General features: G+C 36.8%; 1 protein-coding gene across 1 annotated transcript in view; it reads right to left on the bottom strand.

Moving 5' to 3' along the window:
• The window catches only part of NUP155 (nucleoporin 155), a 52,189-nt gene continuing 40,221 nt past the window's right edge, over positions 4,051 to 16,018 (bottom strand). The window contains exons 29-35 of the mRNA XM_005694783.3: positions 13,082 to 13,211; positions 11,829 to 11,942; positions 11,031 to 11,151; positions 10,282 to 10,392; positions 7,396 to 7,532; positions 5,926 to 6,032; positions 4,051 to 5,293 (exon numbers count right to left, since the gene is read on the bottom strand). Of these exons, the coding sequence (XP_005694840.2) occupies positions 5,155 to 5,293; positions 5,926 to 6,032; positions 7,396 to 7,532; positions 10,282 to 10,392; positions 11,031 to 11,151; positions 11,829 to 11,942; positions 13,082 to 13,211 (859 nt within the window). The 3' untranslated portion in view covers positions 4,051 to 5,154. The remainder of the gene's footprint in view (positions 5,294 to 5,925; positions 6,033 to 7,395; positions 7,533 to 10,281; positions 10,393 to 11,030; positions 11,152 to 11,828; positions 11,943 to 13,081; positions 13,212 to 16,018) is intronic.

The following is a 16,018-nucleotide window of genomic DNA, read 5'->3' as shown; positions in this document are numbered from 1 at the left end:
CGTCTGACTTGAATAGTTAGATGATAAAGACTAGCTAGAAAACAGAGGAACAGGAGGCAGGGGGCAGGGAGATAGGAATGAATGCTTTACTCATGTTTTGAATGAGGAGCTTCAGCAGTCATTCAACTGGAAATGTTCATTATAAAGGCAGGCACTCAGGTGCAGGCTGAAGATAGGATACAATAGTCCTAGCTCCCACATGGCAAACTGATTAAGGTTTAAAATTTATTTTTATTATCTATTTATTTTGACTATTATCTATTTTTTATTTATTAGTTATTTATTATCTATTTATAAAGGACAGAAGTGGTATGGACCTAACAGGAGCAGAATATATTAAGATGTGGTAAGAATACACAGAACTATACAAAAAGATCTTAATGACCTGGATTACAATGATGATGTGATCACTCTACCTAGAGCCAGACATTCTCGAGTGTGAAGTCAAGTGGGCCTTTGGAAGCATCCATATGAATAAAGCTAGTGGAGGTGATGGAATCCAGTTGAGCTATTTCAAATCCTAAAAGAGGATGCTGTTAAAACTGATGCACTCAATATGCCAACAAATTTGGAAAACTTGGCAGTGGCTACAGGACTGGAAAAGGTCAGTTTTCATTCCAATCCCAAGGAAGGGCAATGCCAAAGAATGTTCAAACTATCACACAATTGCACTCGTTTCACACACTAGCAAAGTGATGCTCAAAATCCTCCAAGTTAGGCTTCAAGAGTACGTGAACTGAGAACTTCCAGATGCTCAAGCTGGATATATAGCAAAGGCAGAGGAAACAGAGATCAAATTGCCAACATCGGTTGGATCACAGAAAAAGCAAGAGTTCCAGAAGAACATCTACTTCTGCTTCACTGACTATGCTAAAGCCTTTGACTGTGTGGATCACAACAAACTGGAAAATTCTTAAAGAGAATGGAATACCAGACCACCTTACCTGCCTGCTGAGAAACCTGTAAGCAGGTCAAGAAGCAACAGTTAGAACAGGACATGGAACAATGGACTGGTTGTAAATTGGGAAAGGAACACATCAAGGCTATATATTGTCACCCTGTTTATTTAACTTATATGCAGAGTACATCATGTGAAATGTTGGGATGGATGAAGCACAAGCTGGAATCAAGATTGCTGGGAGAAATAACAATAATTTCAGATATGTAGATGTCATCACCCTTATGGCAGAACATTGAAAACTGTGATAGACTTTATTTTATTGGGCCCCCAAATCACTGAAGACGGTAACTGCAGCCATGAAATTGACGCTTGCTCCTTGGAAGAAAAACTGCAAACCTAGACAGTGTATTAAAAAAATAGAGACATTACTTTGCTGACAAAGGTCTGTATAGTCAAAGCTATGGTTTTTCCAGTAGTCATGTATGGATGTGAGAATCGGACCATAAAGAAGGCTAAGTGCTGAAGAATTGATGCTTTTGAAATATGGTGTTGGAGAAGACTCTTGAGAGTCCTGAATATTCATTGAAAGGACTGATGCTGAAGCTCCAGTACTTTGGCCACTTGATACAAAGAGCTGACTCACTGGAAAAGACCCTGATGCTGGTAAAGATTGAAAGCAGGAGAAGGGGATGATAGAGGATGAGATGGTTAGACAGCATCACCAACTCAATGGGCATGAGTTTAAGCAAGCTCCAGAAGATGGTGAAGGACAGGGAAACCTGGTGTGCTGCAGTCCATGGGGTGGCAGAGAGTCGGACATGACTGAGTAACTGAACAGCAACAATTTTTGGCTGCACTAGATCTTCAATGGCACCCCACTCCAGTACTCTTGCCTGGAAAATCCCATGGGCAGAGGAGCCTGGTGGGCTGCAGTCCATGGGATTGCGAAGAGTCGGACACGACTAAGCGACTTCACTTTCACTTTCCACTTTCATGCATTGGAGAAGGAAATGGCAACCCACTCCAGTGTTCTTGCCTGGAGAATCCCAGGGATGGGGAGCCTGGTGGGCTGCCGTCTATGGGTTCGCACGGAGTCGGACACGACTGAAGCGACTTAGCAGCAGCAGCAGGCCTTCACTGGTGCATGTGGGCTTTCTGTATGTGCAGCAAACAGGGGGCTACTCTTTCCTGCTGTGCACGGGCTTCTCGCTGCATGGGTTCTCTTGTTGCTGAGCGTGGGCTCTTGGCTCATGTGCTTCAGTTACTCAGTGCAATGTGGGCTCTTCCTGGAGCAGGGATTGAACTGGTATTCCCTGCACTGGCAGGTGGTTTCTTAACCACTGGACTATCAGGGAAGTCCCCTTCATTAATCTTAAAAAGAGTTAGTCTTCCAGAGCTAAGTTCTAAAATAAATGTTTAATTTCTAACATAATACAGTAGATATGTTCATCCAAAAGGAAGAATAAAAGCAACAGTATTTTAACTAATATGTGAAGCAGAACAACAAAACAATAAAAATAGATTACATTAGCTCTTACAAATTTTTGGATTTGAAAAAGTCTTCTCACTTGGCTTCAACCTCCTTATGAGGAAACTTTCCTTATGAGCAAAATAAAACTTCCAAGAGTTTAAATGATTTATCAGAAGACTCAAAAATATCCTGAAAAAAATTAAGGAAATTTAAATGAAAAAATTGATAAAAAATGGAAGGAAAGCATATGCCTTTCAAGACATTTAGATTCAGTGTTCTATTTCTTTATTTCCTTGATACGACTGTATCCCTATCATATTTTCCCCCTCATGAATAAGAGGAAGAAAGATGGAGGAGGGAAGTATCCTGAGGAAGAGAATGAGGAATCTGTGCGCCCTTGAGATGAAGTCAACTATAAAACATAAAAGAGGAGAGCAGAGAGGTTTTCAACAAACAAGTCACTAGGAAGTCAGGTCTATTATACTAAAGAAATGCTGAACATAGATTTCATGCAGTTCAGGACTAATATCCCATACCTTGTACAGTTAAAAAACATTAAAAAAGATTTCTTTTTGTATTTGTTTAGCTGCACTGGGCCTTAGTTGTGGCACGTGGGACCTTCTTTGCCACATGCAGAATCTCTAGTTGTAGCCAGCACGTGGGATCTAGTTTCCTGACCAGGGATGGAACCCATCCCTGCATTGGGAGCTTGGAGTCTTAACCACTGGTCCACCATGGAAGTCTCCAAAACAGCTTTTTCTCTTTCTTAACCATTTTGCCACACTAAAATGATTTATCTAGAAATATGTGTCACAATCAGGACTTTCAGTGACTCCTCACTGCCTACAATGAATGCACTGTTTCATATATTCTACTTATCATTCATTGCCTATAGATGTTTAATAGTCACTATAAAGAAATAATGTGTTGAATGAAAACCAAATATAAAATATATAAACAAAGCTGATAAACGTGATAGAACAATGCTACTCCAAGTTTGATTCACTTACCACCAGTATCATTGTCACACTGAAGGTGGAATATCTGTTTTAAACAGGTTATCAAAGCGACTCTTACAAATGTTAAGGTTTTACACTCTCCCAGATGATTAAAAAGGAGAAGAGGATCTTAACTTCTCTTAGTACTCTTACCCTCCAAATGATATTGAAAACATTTGCTATGTGGCTAGAATTCTTAAAGGTGTTATGTAAGGTGTTAAATAAATGATTCAGATTTCTGGATTCTTAAAGACCATTTAGCCACATTAGGTTACATTCCTTATGGAAGACATAGCTTCATTATTTTGAGTTCTATAAACTTAACATACATATTAATGTTCTTGTGGGTAAATGTGCTTGTAGCAGAACTGGAATCATGGCTAAATATAGCATTTAAGCAAGACTTTCATCTTAAGTAGACATGATAGAATTTTAAATTTACAGAATTAACAATGTGTAGCATACATCCATTTTACATATTCGAAAAAATCTAAACTTAAGGAACTGAAAAGCTGAAAAATATGAGAGGTGGTGGTGCCTACTAATAAGGCACCATTTTGACATCCTATTAAATATTATAAATAAGGAGATTATAGGAGAAAAGGAGCTAAATTCTAAGAGAATAACTGTGGAGAGGGCAACCCATAATCTTGGGAAAAACATAAAAGTGGAAGGAAAAATATTTTCAAAATGTATTTTGAAAACCGTCAAACATACATTAGTGACAACAGGTAGAAGGTCATTACTCTTGGTAACAAAAGGTAAGAGGAAAGGAGTCCATGTTCTTGTTTTTCTGTGAGTCCTGGTCACTCGCCAGACTTTTCTCTTTTGTTGCCATGACTTTGGGCACTTGGTTTTGCCAACCTAATTCTGTTGGAAGATTAGAAACTATATTATGAACAGTTTTGCTTCATATATGGTGTGTATCGGGTGAAACTCAGGTGTTGTGGTTACTGATGGGCAAAGGAGGAAGAGGCATCAGATGGGAAGCTCCATCCATGAACTGGTTATATCTTCTAACACAGTGGTTCTCAATCTGACATGTACTAGAACACCATAAAGGGCCTTAAAACAGTGCTGGGCTGGAGAATTGGAATTTCCAACAAGTGCCCAGATGATGCTGATGTGCTGGTCTGGTGCACACACTTTCAGAAACACCAGTTTAAAGGAATCAGTAGTCCTAGGACAAAGAAGAGCTAGGTGGATGATGAGGGAAAACAGCATCTCCCTGTAGGGGAGATAGGACATAGACCATTAAATACAAGTTTATCACTTGCTCAGAAAAAACAATCAGGTGTGTACTACAAGGATTGTAACTGACAAAATCAGTAGCTAGAAGAAATTTTTTTCCAAAGATGAACCCAAAAATTTAAAAAACTTTTTAAAAGAGACAGTGTTTATTTGCCTATTTAAGAACTGTTGTAGAATCTACTATTATGGGACTGCACCTACTCAGCTAGCCTATTTAAGTGTCGATACTTGAACTAACTTGACAATGAGCATATAAATTCACAACAAGAGTTTTTTACTTGTTTATCCTTGTGTTAAAATCATAAATAATCTTATCTGTTTTTAATTTGATTATTAAAAAGCAAAATAGTATCATGTAGTAAAAAAAGAATTCACCTGCAAATGTACTCTCTGCTGATACCAGCCACTTATTAAAAACACATTTCTACTAAAATTGTTCTTAAATTCTTAGATTTAGAGCATGTGATAGCTGGACCCAGCTGAGTTTTTATTTTACAGATTAAAAACGCAGGGATGAAAATACACTACAATAATTAATGAAGCCGTTCTAGTTTAGCCTGAAGAGATTTAAAGTTTCCAGTGATGGCTTGTACTGCTGCTGAGGAGCTCATAGACTGGAGCTCGACCAGATAACCACAAACAGCATCCAGGCAGAGGTTCGTGAATCTTCTCCTGTAAAGAAAAAGACATCCATTCAGCCATCTACAGATTCAGAAACACTTCCTCCTATAGGACTTCCCTTCAACTTCTGCTAATCTTACTTAGTAAAGGCCCACAGAAGAGGAAGGATCATGTGATTAAGTAAATGGCAAATAAATGAAAACAGAGAAAGACATGCAGAGGGTAGGTGGATTACCACATACCACCATTTTCCTCTCGAAGATTGTTACAATGAGAAGGCAAGCAGTAAGGAATGACTCCTTAAATTAATATTAAACATTTACACTCATTTGGTCTCCTCAAACAAATTTATCTTAAAATGGCCAATAATATCACAAAAGACATAATGGCACTTCCTAAGTTGCTCATTCAAAATGGAAGGAGTTTAGCAGTAATTCATTAATTTTATCCTTTCATTTACAAGGAGAAATCAGGACAAGGGCTGGAAAATGGAAAAAACTCTCACCTTTTATTATGTGCTAACTGATATCAAATAGTTTCTGCAAACATACACGAGTTTAAATCTCCCATACTTCTTTTAGTTTCTGTATTGTGCCCCACTATCTCCAAGTCTGTTACCCAGATATTTATTCAATGCATTTAAAAACCTTTGGTATATAACACAGTATCTAATTCATAGTTACCTCTCACAATTTAAAACTTGGCTAGGATTTTCAACATATCTTGTCAATAGTACATGTATACAATCCAAAAGGTGTAGTGGCTTCTTCATTCTGTTCCAGAATGGATCCTATAAAGAAAAAACATCATCAATTTTAAGGTGAATTGTGTCAACTCATTTTTCCCTCACTTATGTTAGTTAAAATACTCATCAGAGTTCAGTGCACTGAAAACTGCACTGTGATGTCATTTAGGAAGAATATTTGATGTATCATTGCACTTTGCAGAGCATATTAATTTGCTGTTTAGGAACCTGAGATAACAGGAAAAAAAAGAATCCATTTCTTCCTATTGACTGTGACACGATTCTTACCTGGAACCTATGCAGATTTAATCCGATAGTGTGAATAAGAGACTAAACCAAAGAAAAAGAAAGACTAAATCAGTAGTCAGAGAATCTTAATTCCAGTTCTGACTCCACCATTACTAGCCATGTGACTTGAATAGGTTATTTAACATCTCTGCTCTTGTCAGATGTAGATGGGATATTATTAGTTGTTCATTTCCGTCAAAGGCTCAGTGTGAGTTTTAATGAGATAAATAAGTGCCTTGGAAAGCACTGTATGAATGTTCTGATGAAGCTACTATAATCATGACTAGTATTAAACACAAGCCAGTTCAACAGGTTTCGTTCTTTCATCTTAGAATAAAAATTACAAAACATAAATCCAATAAGGTTAAATATGGTGAGAAAGATCTTTAAAAAAAAAAAAACTGAGGTATAACTGACATATAACATTGTATTAGTTTCAGGTGTACAATACAGTGATTTGCTGTTTGCGTTCAAAATGATGCAAAATGATCACCATAAAAAGCCTAGTTATGCAATGTCATCATATAGTTAAATTTTCCTTTTCTTGTGGAGAGAAAGATCTTTAAGCACTATTTTAGATGAGGTTACAAGGATTGAGAATAAATATTTTGTTTTTACAGTGAATGATATTTTGTTCCTTTATTTACTTTTCTTTTTTGGCTGCGCTGCGTTTTCATTGTGCACTCAGGCTCTCTAGCTGTGGTGTGCGGGCTTATCTGCCCTGTCGCATGTGGGATCTCAGTTCCCCGGCCAGGGATCAAACCTACATACCCTGTGTTGGGAGGTGGATTCTTAATCTCTGGACCACCAGGAAAGGTTCTATTCCTTTAAAGTAAGTAATTCTTAACGTATTTGGCCTATTCCGCTAAAAGTAAAGCATATGTAATTATGCTTTATTGATAACTGAAAAATATTTGATTTTTATAATGGTATATAACAAAGCAACTCTCATTACTAGTATCAAAAGTCTGAAGCATGATAATTTCTGATACTCAACGAATGAAGCAAATTTCTGATGCAACTCTATTATATGATACTTATAAGCACACAACCAAAAAATCCACTCCTGTATCTAGAAAATTAAATTTATTTAACTCAATTATTTTAATATTTTCCTTACCCGTGACTTGAACAAGTGATCATATACTTCCAGTAGTCTAGGTAATGGCACTCCAATTTCGTTCATTGTCTGTATCACAAAACCCACATCCCAGTTCAAAGTACAAACTTGCTGCTCTAAGAACTGCACGATAAAATCTGGGGAGAGAAAAAGATCAGTTGGGATTGTTAACTCTACTTTTGCCCCAGTGTTACCAAGATATAATTGACATATAGCACTGTGTAAGTTTAAGGTGTAAATGTAATGATCTAAAACATATTGCAAAATGTTTTCCACGATAAAATTAGTTAACATGTCCTGCACCTCATGTAATCACTAATTTTTGTTGTTCTAGATTTGTTAACCCTTGATACTAAAAAGTAGGTCTTATTCATAACTGAGCAGCTTCTAGAGGGAAATTTTTTAAAAAACAATTTTCAAAACAAATAATTCTTTGAATATAAAATAAGGCATATACCAAAACAGGCAAACCTATAGAGACAGAAAGGAGATTAGTGGTTGGTTAAGGCTGAGGGTGGATATTTCTTTTTGATGAAAATGGTCTAAATTTAACTGTGACGGTTGCACAACTCTGTAAATATGCTAAAACCATTCACTTACACACTTCAAAGCTATTAGGGAAAAAACTATTAGAGTGAATGTAGAAAACAGCAAAAGGTACAAGTGGAGAATTGAGACCATTGACAATCACACTTTTAGAGAGGGACTGCTGATACTTTTTTTTTTCTTTTAATTTATTCAATTATTCATTTATTTATTTCTTGGCTGTGTGGAGTCTCAGTTGCGGCATGCAGGAACTTTGACCTTTGTTGTGGCATGAGAGATTTGTAGTTGCGTCATAAGGAATCTTTAGTTGTGGCATGTGGGATCTAGCTCCCCAATCAGAATCAAACCCAGGCCCCCTGCTCGGGAAGCATGGAATCTTAAACACCGGACCACCAGGGAAGTCTCATAAGAGTTCCTTAATATCTTGAAACACTGGATCTTAACAGCTTTTCAGAAAAAGAAGGGCTGCTGTTATCTTGATTTTAGAAATATTAAATATAATATTCATAAGATTCTTCTTTATTTTGGTGACTCTAATTGTGGTCCCACTCTCACTTTTCACTACCTGTTACATCATAAATAAGCTCTTAACAGAAGCAATCACATTCATATTTATGGTATCTAAAATCTGAGACTGACCAATGTGAATAGCCATGGGCAAGAAGAATCACTGAAGACTGAACCTGCATCTCCCCGACAAGTTACCACACAGAGATTCTGGAGAGGTAATAGAAATTCTAAAGTCTCTTAATTTGTTCTAGCTTGAAGTTTCCTGTTTGCCTTTGACAGAGTGATAGAAAAAGGAAGTTCTCTTCTACTCTAAATTTTATTGGGCTAAACAATGAACAATCTTAAGTCAAAGAAGAAATACCCTCAAAAGGTACTGTGTACAATGTGGTCATTTTGCTATTAAAATTGTCAAGCTTCACATACTCATATGGTTGCTATTTTACCAATCAATGGAAACAGTGACAGACTTTATTTTGGGGGGGGGGGCTCCAAAATCACTGCAGATGGTGACTGCAGCCATGAAATTAAAAGATGATTGATCCTTGGAAGAAAAGCTATGACCAACCTAGACAGCATATTAAAAAGAAGAGACATTACTATCCCAACAAAGGCCCGTCTAGTCAAAGTTATGGTTTTTCCAGTAGTCATGTATGGATGTGAGACTAGGGACTATAAAGAAAGCTGAGCACTGAAGAATTGATGCTTTTAAACTGTGGTGTTGGAGAAGACTCTTGAGAGTCCCTTGGACTGCAAGGAGATCCAACCAGTCCATCCTAAAGGAAATCAGTCCTGAATATTCACTGGAAGGACTGATGCTGAAGCTGTAACTCCAATACTTTGGCCACCAGATGTGAAGAAATGACTCATTTGAAAAGACCCTGATGCTGGGAAAGATTGAGGGCAGGAGGAGAAGGGGACGACAGAGGATGAGATGGTTGGATGGCATCACCAACTCAACGGACATGAGTTTGAGCAAGCTCTGGGAGTTGGTGATGGAAAGGGTAGTGTGGCGTGCTGCAGTCCATGGGGTCGCAAAGAGTTGGACACGACTGAGCAATTGAACTGAACTGAACCGAAATGGCATAGGCAGTTTTTAATATTGTACTTATAAGAAATAAGGGTATGATTATAACAGTTTTATTTCTTACCATACCCAGGAATAAATCCTAAATCAGAGGAGACCTGTAAACAAGTCTGTATCTTCATATTTTAAAAACAATATAAGTTACAAGTATCTTCATGTTTCTCAGCACTTTTTGAAAGCACAAAGTGCTTATTTAACATTCTGCTGTATGAATGTGTTTATGTTGAGTCTATTGTTTTACGACCGAAGAAGACTTTACAAGTTGGTAAATGGCCCATAATAGTTTCCTACCTTACAAATTTGGTTAAGAAAGAGATTCATAGAAATTACATTTTTAACACAACTACTTGCTATTTTAAAGAAAAATATGTCCTCAATATATACAGGGAGCAGTTAAACCAATCACAGGTCATCAACACATGAAAACATCAGCTATTCTTCCCTTCTCTTCAAACTTGTATAGGGTTGCCAATAATATAACACTGTGGTCTGTTAGCACTATTTCAACATAGCTATATAAACCTGGAAGGTCAAGCAAAGAAAGTTTCACATCCAAAACTATTATAGCCTACTATTCTTTGGAAGTGTTTCTTTCTGGAGAGGTAGAATTAAACTGCAAAGCTGATAAATTGCAACAATAAAATGATTTTGCTCTAAAAACCATCATTTTTTCATGTCAATGAAGAACACCATCAAAACAAAGAGAAGACAAAAGCCCCATGACTGTAGCTGAAGTTATGGCTCACCGAGAGGAAAGAAGCGAGGCGTGCCAGCATATATCTTGCCCAGGAGCACAATCTTGAGACTAAGAGCATGCATCCTGTCTGGGGAGCTCAATGTCACACTTTCATTTAGTTCTGTAAGAAAGAGACAAGTCATTAGAAACCCAAAGTGTTTTTTTTTAATTTTTGGCCTTGTGGCATGGGATCTAGTTCCCTGAAAGTGAAATAGTTAGTCACTCAGTCAAATCCTACTCTTTGTAGACCGCATGGACTGTAGCCCACCAGGCTCCTCTGTCCATGGGATTTCCTAGGCAAGAATACTGGAGTGGGTTGCCATTTCCTTCTCCTCAAAGTGTTTTTAATGTGAAAAGTTTAAACTATTTTATTGTGTCTCAAGGGACAAAATACGATAGAGCTTGTCTGTATTCACATTAATATAATGAGCAGATTCTGTTTTTCTGTTAGTGTCTGACATACTTTCATCTTAGAAGGGGACTGGTTATGGCATTCTGAGCTAAGTATCTCAGAATTCCTTACTAAGCAGTACAAACCATAAAAATCACAATCTTTTCTGAGGGTCCTCTCAAACATTCACTGGAATTCTTCTCTAGAGGATCACCCTCAACCATATCCAGGTACCTGTCACTTACCCTCTGCTTAGATATATACAATTTTCACGAGCCCTTAATATATGATCACTAACAGTGTACATTCGCTCTTCTACCAAGTCATTAAATAATGTGTAGCTAACAGACCTAGCTGTGAACACTTACCTTTTTCTATGATATCTTGCCAAAGTGTCTGCACCAGTATAGGGTCTGAATAACCAGCACAGTGAATTATTGCAAGTTTACATTCTGCAAGTTTAAATGGGTCAGCAAACTCCCCATAAAGCTGTAGGATAAAATGCCAACATCCATCAAGAGGTTAGTATTCAGAAATTAACAATAAAGCACCCCCTGAAAGTTAAAAGTAACCAAAGATGTTATCTGAAGTTCCTAAAATATGATATAAATATGTGATGGTGTATAGGTTGTCATAATGCCAGATTAAGAATAGTTAACACATTTAAATAAATTTCAATACGTGTGCCTTTTTTTTCCCCTTGCCTAAGAGCAAGATGCCTCAGTGACACTTCTTTTAGAACTACTATTGTCCAAATTAAGGTTTGAAAAGATCATGGATATACTGACAAATCTAAGGGTGCTTCTGGGTACTCAGAGAAATGTCCAGTAATAATTGAAAAAGAAACTGTTCCAGAGGGTACAGAGTGGGAAAGGCTTGGCAAGTTGGGCAAATATAAATTACTATTTCAAGAGAAGAAACAGCCCATCAATTAGATGGCAGGAGTTTTAACAAAGCCCCATGTGAGGTTGATAGATTCTTGACAGAAAGTGGCCTGGAAAGAGAAACATGCTCTAAGGGTGAGGTAACATGGTGGTTTCAGCCCAGTGACATGCTCCCAAAGATGGCTCAATTGCTTTCTTAAACACAAAGGAAAATGCAAAAGAAACAAGGAATTTGTAGGTAATAGCTGATTATCATAGGGATTTCATTTGCCTTTTTATTACCTTAGTTATGTCCATTAGTTCAGAATCCAGCTGAGAAATTGCATCCTGTACAGAAGAATGATGGGAATATTGCCTTTGTAGTGTCTCCTGTATCTGAAGTTGGATCCTGGCAACCTGGTTTGGGTAGAAAAAAGCAAATCTTAAGTTCTTCATGATAAATCACCAGGTATTTGGAGAAATGACTCCTAGTATCTGACTTTCAGTTTGTTTGCTAAATAACAAACTTTAAGTTGGTTAAAATAAAATAACAGCATAGTAACTACAGTTAATGATACTGTATTGCATATTTAGAAAGTTACCTAGAGAGTAGATATTAATAAGTTCTCATCACAAGAAAAAAAGTTTTTTGTAATCATGTATGGTGACAAATGCTAACCAGACTTATTGTGATCATTTTACAATATACAGAAAAATTTAATCATTATGTTGTATACCTGAGCAATTGTTATATGTCAATTCTACCTCAATAAAAAAAATATATAAAGGCTTTTATCAGAACAGACTAGCAACCCTTCATTACAGCAAAGAGGATTACACAGGGACTGGGCTGTGCCTGAGAGCCTTTGCTGCCCCACAACACCAGTTTCTCCCATGATTACAGCCAGACAAAATGGCCAGAACTCTTACTTCACAGCCTCCTTTGCATGGAGTCTGGCCCTAAGACTAAGTTCTCTTCAAAGCAATGTGAACATAAGTGTGCCACTTCAGGGCTGAGGTTTTTTAAGAGTGAATGTGCTTCTGACACGCTGTCTTCACACTTCTTCCCTCTGATCAAAACAAAACAAAACAAAACAAAACACCACAAACCAAGTGGAAGAAAGCCACATGCCAATCAGGAACACCAACTCTGGATTTTCGTGATTCAGGAATAAGCTTTTGTATATGGACCACTACATATACATTAGTGTGTCTCTTAGTAAAGGCTTTAGCCCACTCTACTTCATACATCTATTAATAATCTCTGGAATTAATGGTGAATGCAATATAATCTGCTTAGTGTTAGAAGAGTTATAATAAACCTTTAGAAATGTCACAGAGAAAACTTTTAGATTATAGCAATGCCCTAGGACCCAAGTGCTGTATTGTTAAAATCTTTTATTTATATATAAATATGAAAATAAAGAAAGAAGGCAGAAGAGATTAAAATTAATACTGACTGCTACAGACCTACTATTTATTAGGGGAAGAAGAGAAGTGGACTAACACATGGCTAATAATCAGTGTGGATAGGCTTAAGTATTGTTAGCACTTACTTCCATCTTTTCTTCTAATTCATGAAGGAATTCACCATCTGCAGCTATTGATGAAATGGCAGTGGAACTTTTGGCACTAAGGATGGCACGAGCAATGTATTCTAGTCGCTGCTGAAGTGAAATTTCTGTGCTGGAGGTGGAAAATTCTTACTGTTATTTATGTGAATTCTTAAGGAGCCTATATATATATATATCAGTTATGATGTACTATTTTATACCAAATTAACATAAAAGGCCATTTGAAACTTGAAAAAGTAGAGGATTGCTAACAAAAGAGATTCACAATTTAAGTGAACACATAAAGAAATACTTATATCCAAAAAATTATCTTGTAAAACTTCAGTATATTAAAAGTTGGAACCTTCTAAAGTTAAAGAAAACTTTTGTTATTCCTCATATTCTTCATTTCTCTACCTTAATGTGGCCAAACCCAAATTGATACCCAAATACAGAACACTTCTTAATTGAGAAGAAATTATATGCTCAGTTTTAAGGAAGCAAAAATTCTGAAAAAGTACAAAGACCACAAAAATGTATTGTTGATTACTTGTAAAACATGCAACAGAACAGTTAAACGTCGTGATGAAAGGAGAAGCTTCCTATCAGCATTGAAGAGCAATCCTAGCATTCTCACAAGCAAACTCAGCCTGAAGAACCCAGAAAGAAAGACCACTAAGTTCTGCAAACCTAAATCATGGTATATCTCGTCCAAAGGCAAGAAGAGCCCAACCCTGATCTTCAGAACACCTGCATCTGGACAGTCAACACCCATCTGGTCCTCAAAGAACGTGAGCGAAACAAAGACACACCTCTCAGCTAGAAGTGTTGCTTTGTCAGTGACTCTGGAAAGAATCCAAAGGTGAACTTTAGAAATTTCTCCTGTGTAAAGGATGAACTAGGAAAATAAAAAATGTTTAATGTAATTTCTGAAACTTAGAAAAACTGCTTTTACAAAAACCTGTATTTATTCTTAAAGTACATAGAGACTGGGGTCCAAGAACAAACTCTTCCTGGCATTCTTCAGTGTTTAATGGGGAAAAATACCTTGTTAGAATGAAAAACTGAAATCTGCCTCCCTCACAGGGTGATTATGAGGGTCAAAAATATATACAAGGTCCTTGTGAGTAGTAAAGATATATATGGAGAAAGAAAACAAAAGACTCTGTACCTTTGGGAGCCTTGTTTCATAAAGGCTTTATTTCCCCCTCTCATTTCTTAAAAAAAAAAAAAAAAAAAACCACTTGAAACAAACATTTTGCAAGTGGATAACATTTCCAAATTACTTAAACTATAATATTCTACAGCTGCCAAATTATTTGGTACAGCTTACATATATAAAAAAGAGTACAGTGAGAAAGAGTAACATAATAGTTGGAAAAAGATTTTACTGTGGGAAGAGATGGATGCTAAGTTAAGAGCTAAAGACTAGATGCACAGGGTCCTCATATGCAAGGGAAATTAGGTTGCATGCGTGTGTGAAGTAGAAATGGACAATGGGCACTGTTCTTAAAAGAGGATTTCTGAATATTTAATAACAAGAACGTAGTAATTGTGATAACAAGGAAAAAAGTCCAAAAATTCAAATGAAAAGACAATTAAGGGCCACTCTAATAGTGCAAGCAATGAGCAGCATGACCGAAATGACTTACAAAGATTTGCACAGTAATGGTACTTGGATGTACTAAGAGGAATGACAAGAGTAATCCAGAAGTGAGATTCTGAAGGCCTGGATAAGGTCACAGTCCATATGTGCCTCTGAGGGCAGGAAATAATAGGCACTCAAATACTGGATAAAGAAATGAATTACAGAACCTTAAAATAGAGCTATAGTGAATTAAATATTTAATAATGCTGTCATTTCGTCTTAATTTTGTTTCTTGGTTTTTTTTTGGTCAATTCTTAATTATACAAAAACTATGACTTGACCAAGGCCTTTACTCCGAAATACATTTTAGGTCTTTACTAGCTCAAATTCCTTTTCTTTCCTTTTATTAAACCAAAGACAAATTGAAGTCACTATGATATATGTTATTTTCTATATGTGAGGGGAATTTATGAAAATCAAGTGATTATTATGACCAAAGAGGGCAAGAAGATAAAAAATGCTTTGGGCCCACACACGCAGTAATTACAACTGCATGAGTGCACACACAGACGCACACTCTCCCACTTGCTATAAGCCACATCTGGATGCCTGATGTAACCATTCTGATTAACATGGTTTAATCACAGCTTTGCCTCAAACACCTCCTCTTATGACCTTATGTTTTAAAAATAGCACCATATTCTTTTGGCAACATTTCAAAGGAAGAGGGTCAAATTAATAATCTTTCCAAAATTCTATTAAGTTGTCTTTATATAACAATCTAATTGGATATATCAATGCCTTCTGTAACAGAACTCTTAACACTCTGTAATATATATGCTGTGAGACCTTGTCAGGAGCTTAAACCAAGGGAAGAGTTGGGGAAATTGGTCTGGAATTTATTAAACATTTAAAATTATAAAGCCTTTGAGAAGCATTTTTTGTCCTTTCAATTAATAATAGTAATGATTTGCTGTCAGTAGGAAAAGAATCTAAAGACATAGTTTAAAGAAAAAGGGTTTAGAAAATAGTTTGAATAGAGTCTGTTTAGTAGGAGTTATTTGGTACCTTTACATGTTATTAAAAATGAAACAAACAAAAAGAAAAAACTATAAACTTTAGGTAAATCCAGGGCTTCCCATGTGGTTCAAATGGTAAAGAATCTCTCTGCAATGTTGGAGACCTGGGTTCAATCTCTGGGTCAGGAAGATCCCCTGGAGAAGGGCATGGCAACCCACTCCAGTATTCTTGCCTGGAGAATCGCCATGGACAGAGGAGCCTGGCGAGCTACAGTCCACGGAGTCACAAACAAGCAGACATGACTGAGCGACCAACACTTTCACTTTAGGTAA

The sequence above is a fragment of the Capra hircus genome, chromosome 20 (assembly GCF_001704415.2).
Source record: "Capra hircus breed San Clemente chromosome 20, ASM170441v1, whole genome shotgun sequence".
NCBI lineage: Eukaryota > Metazoa > Chordata > Mammalia > Artiodactyla > Bovidae > Capra > Capra hircus.
The sequence above is the reverse complement of the archived record's forward strand: the minus strand, read 5'-3'. Positions and strand labels throughout refer to the sequence as shown.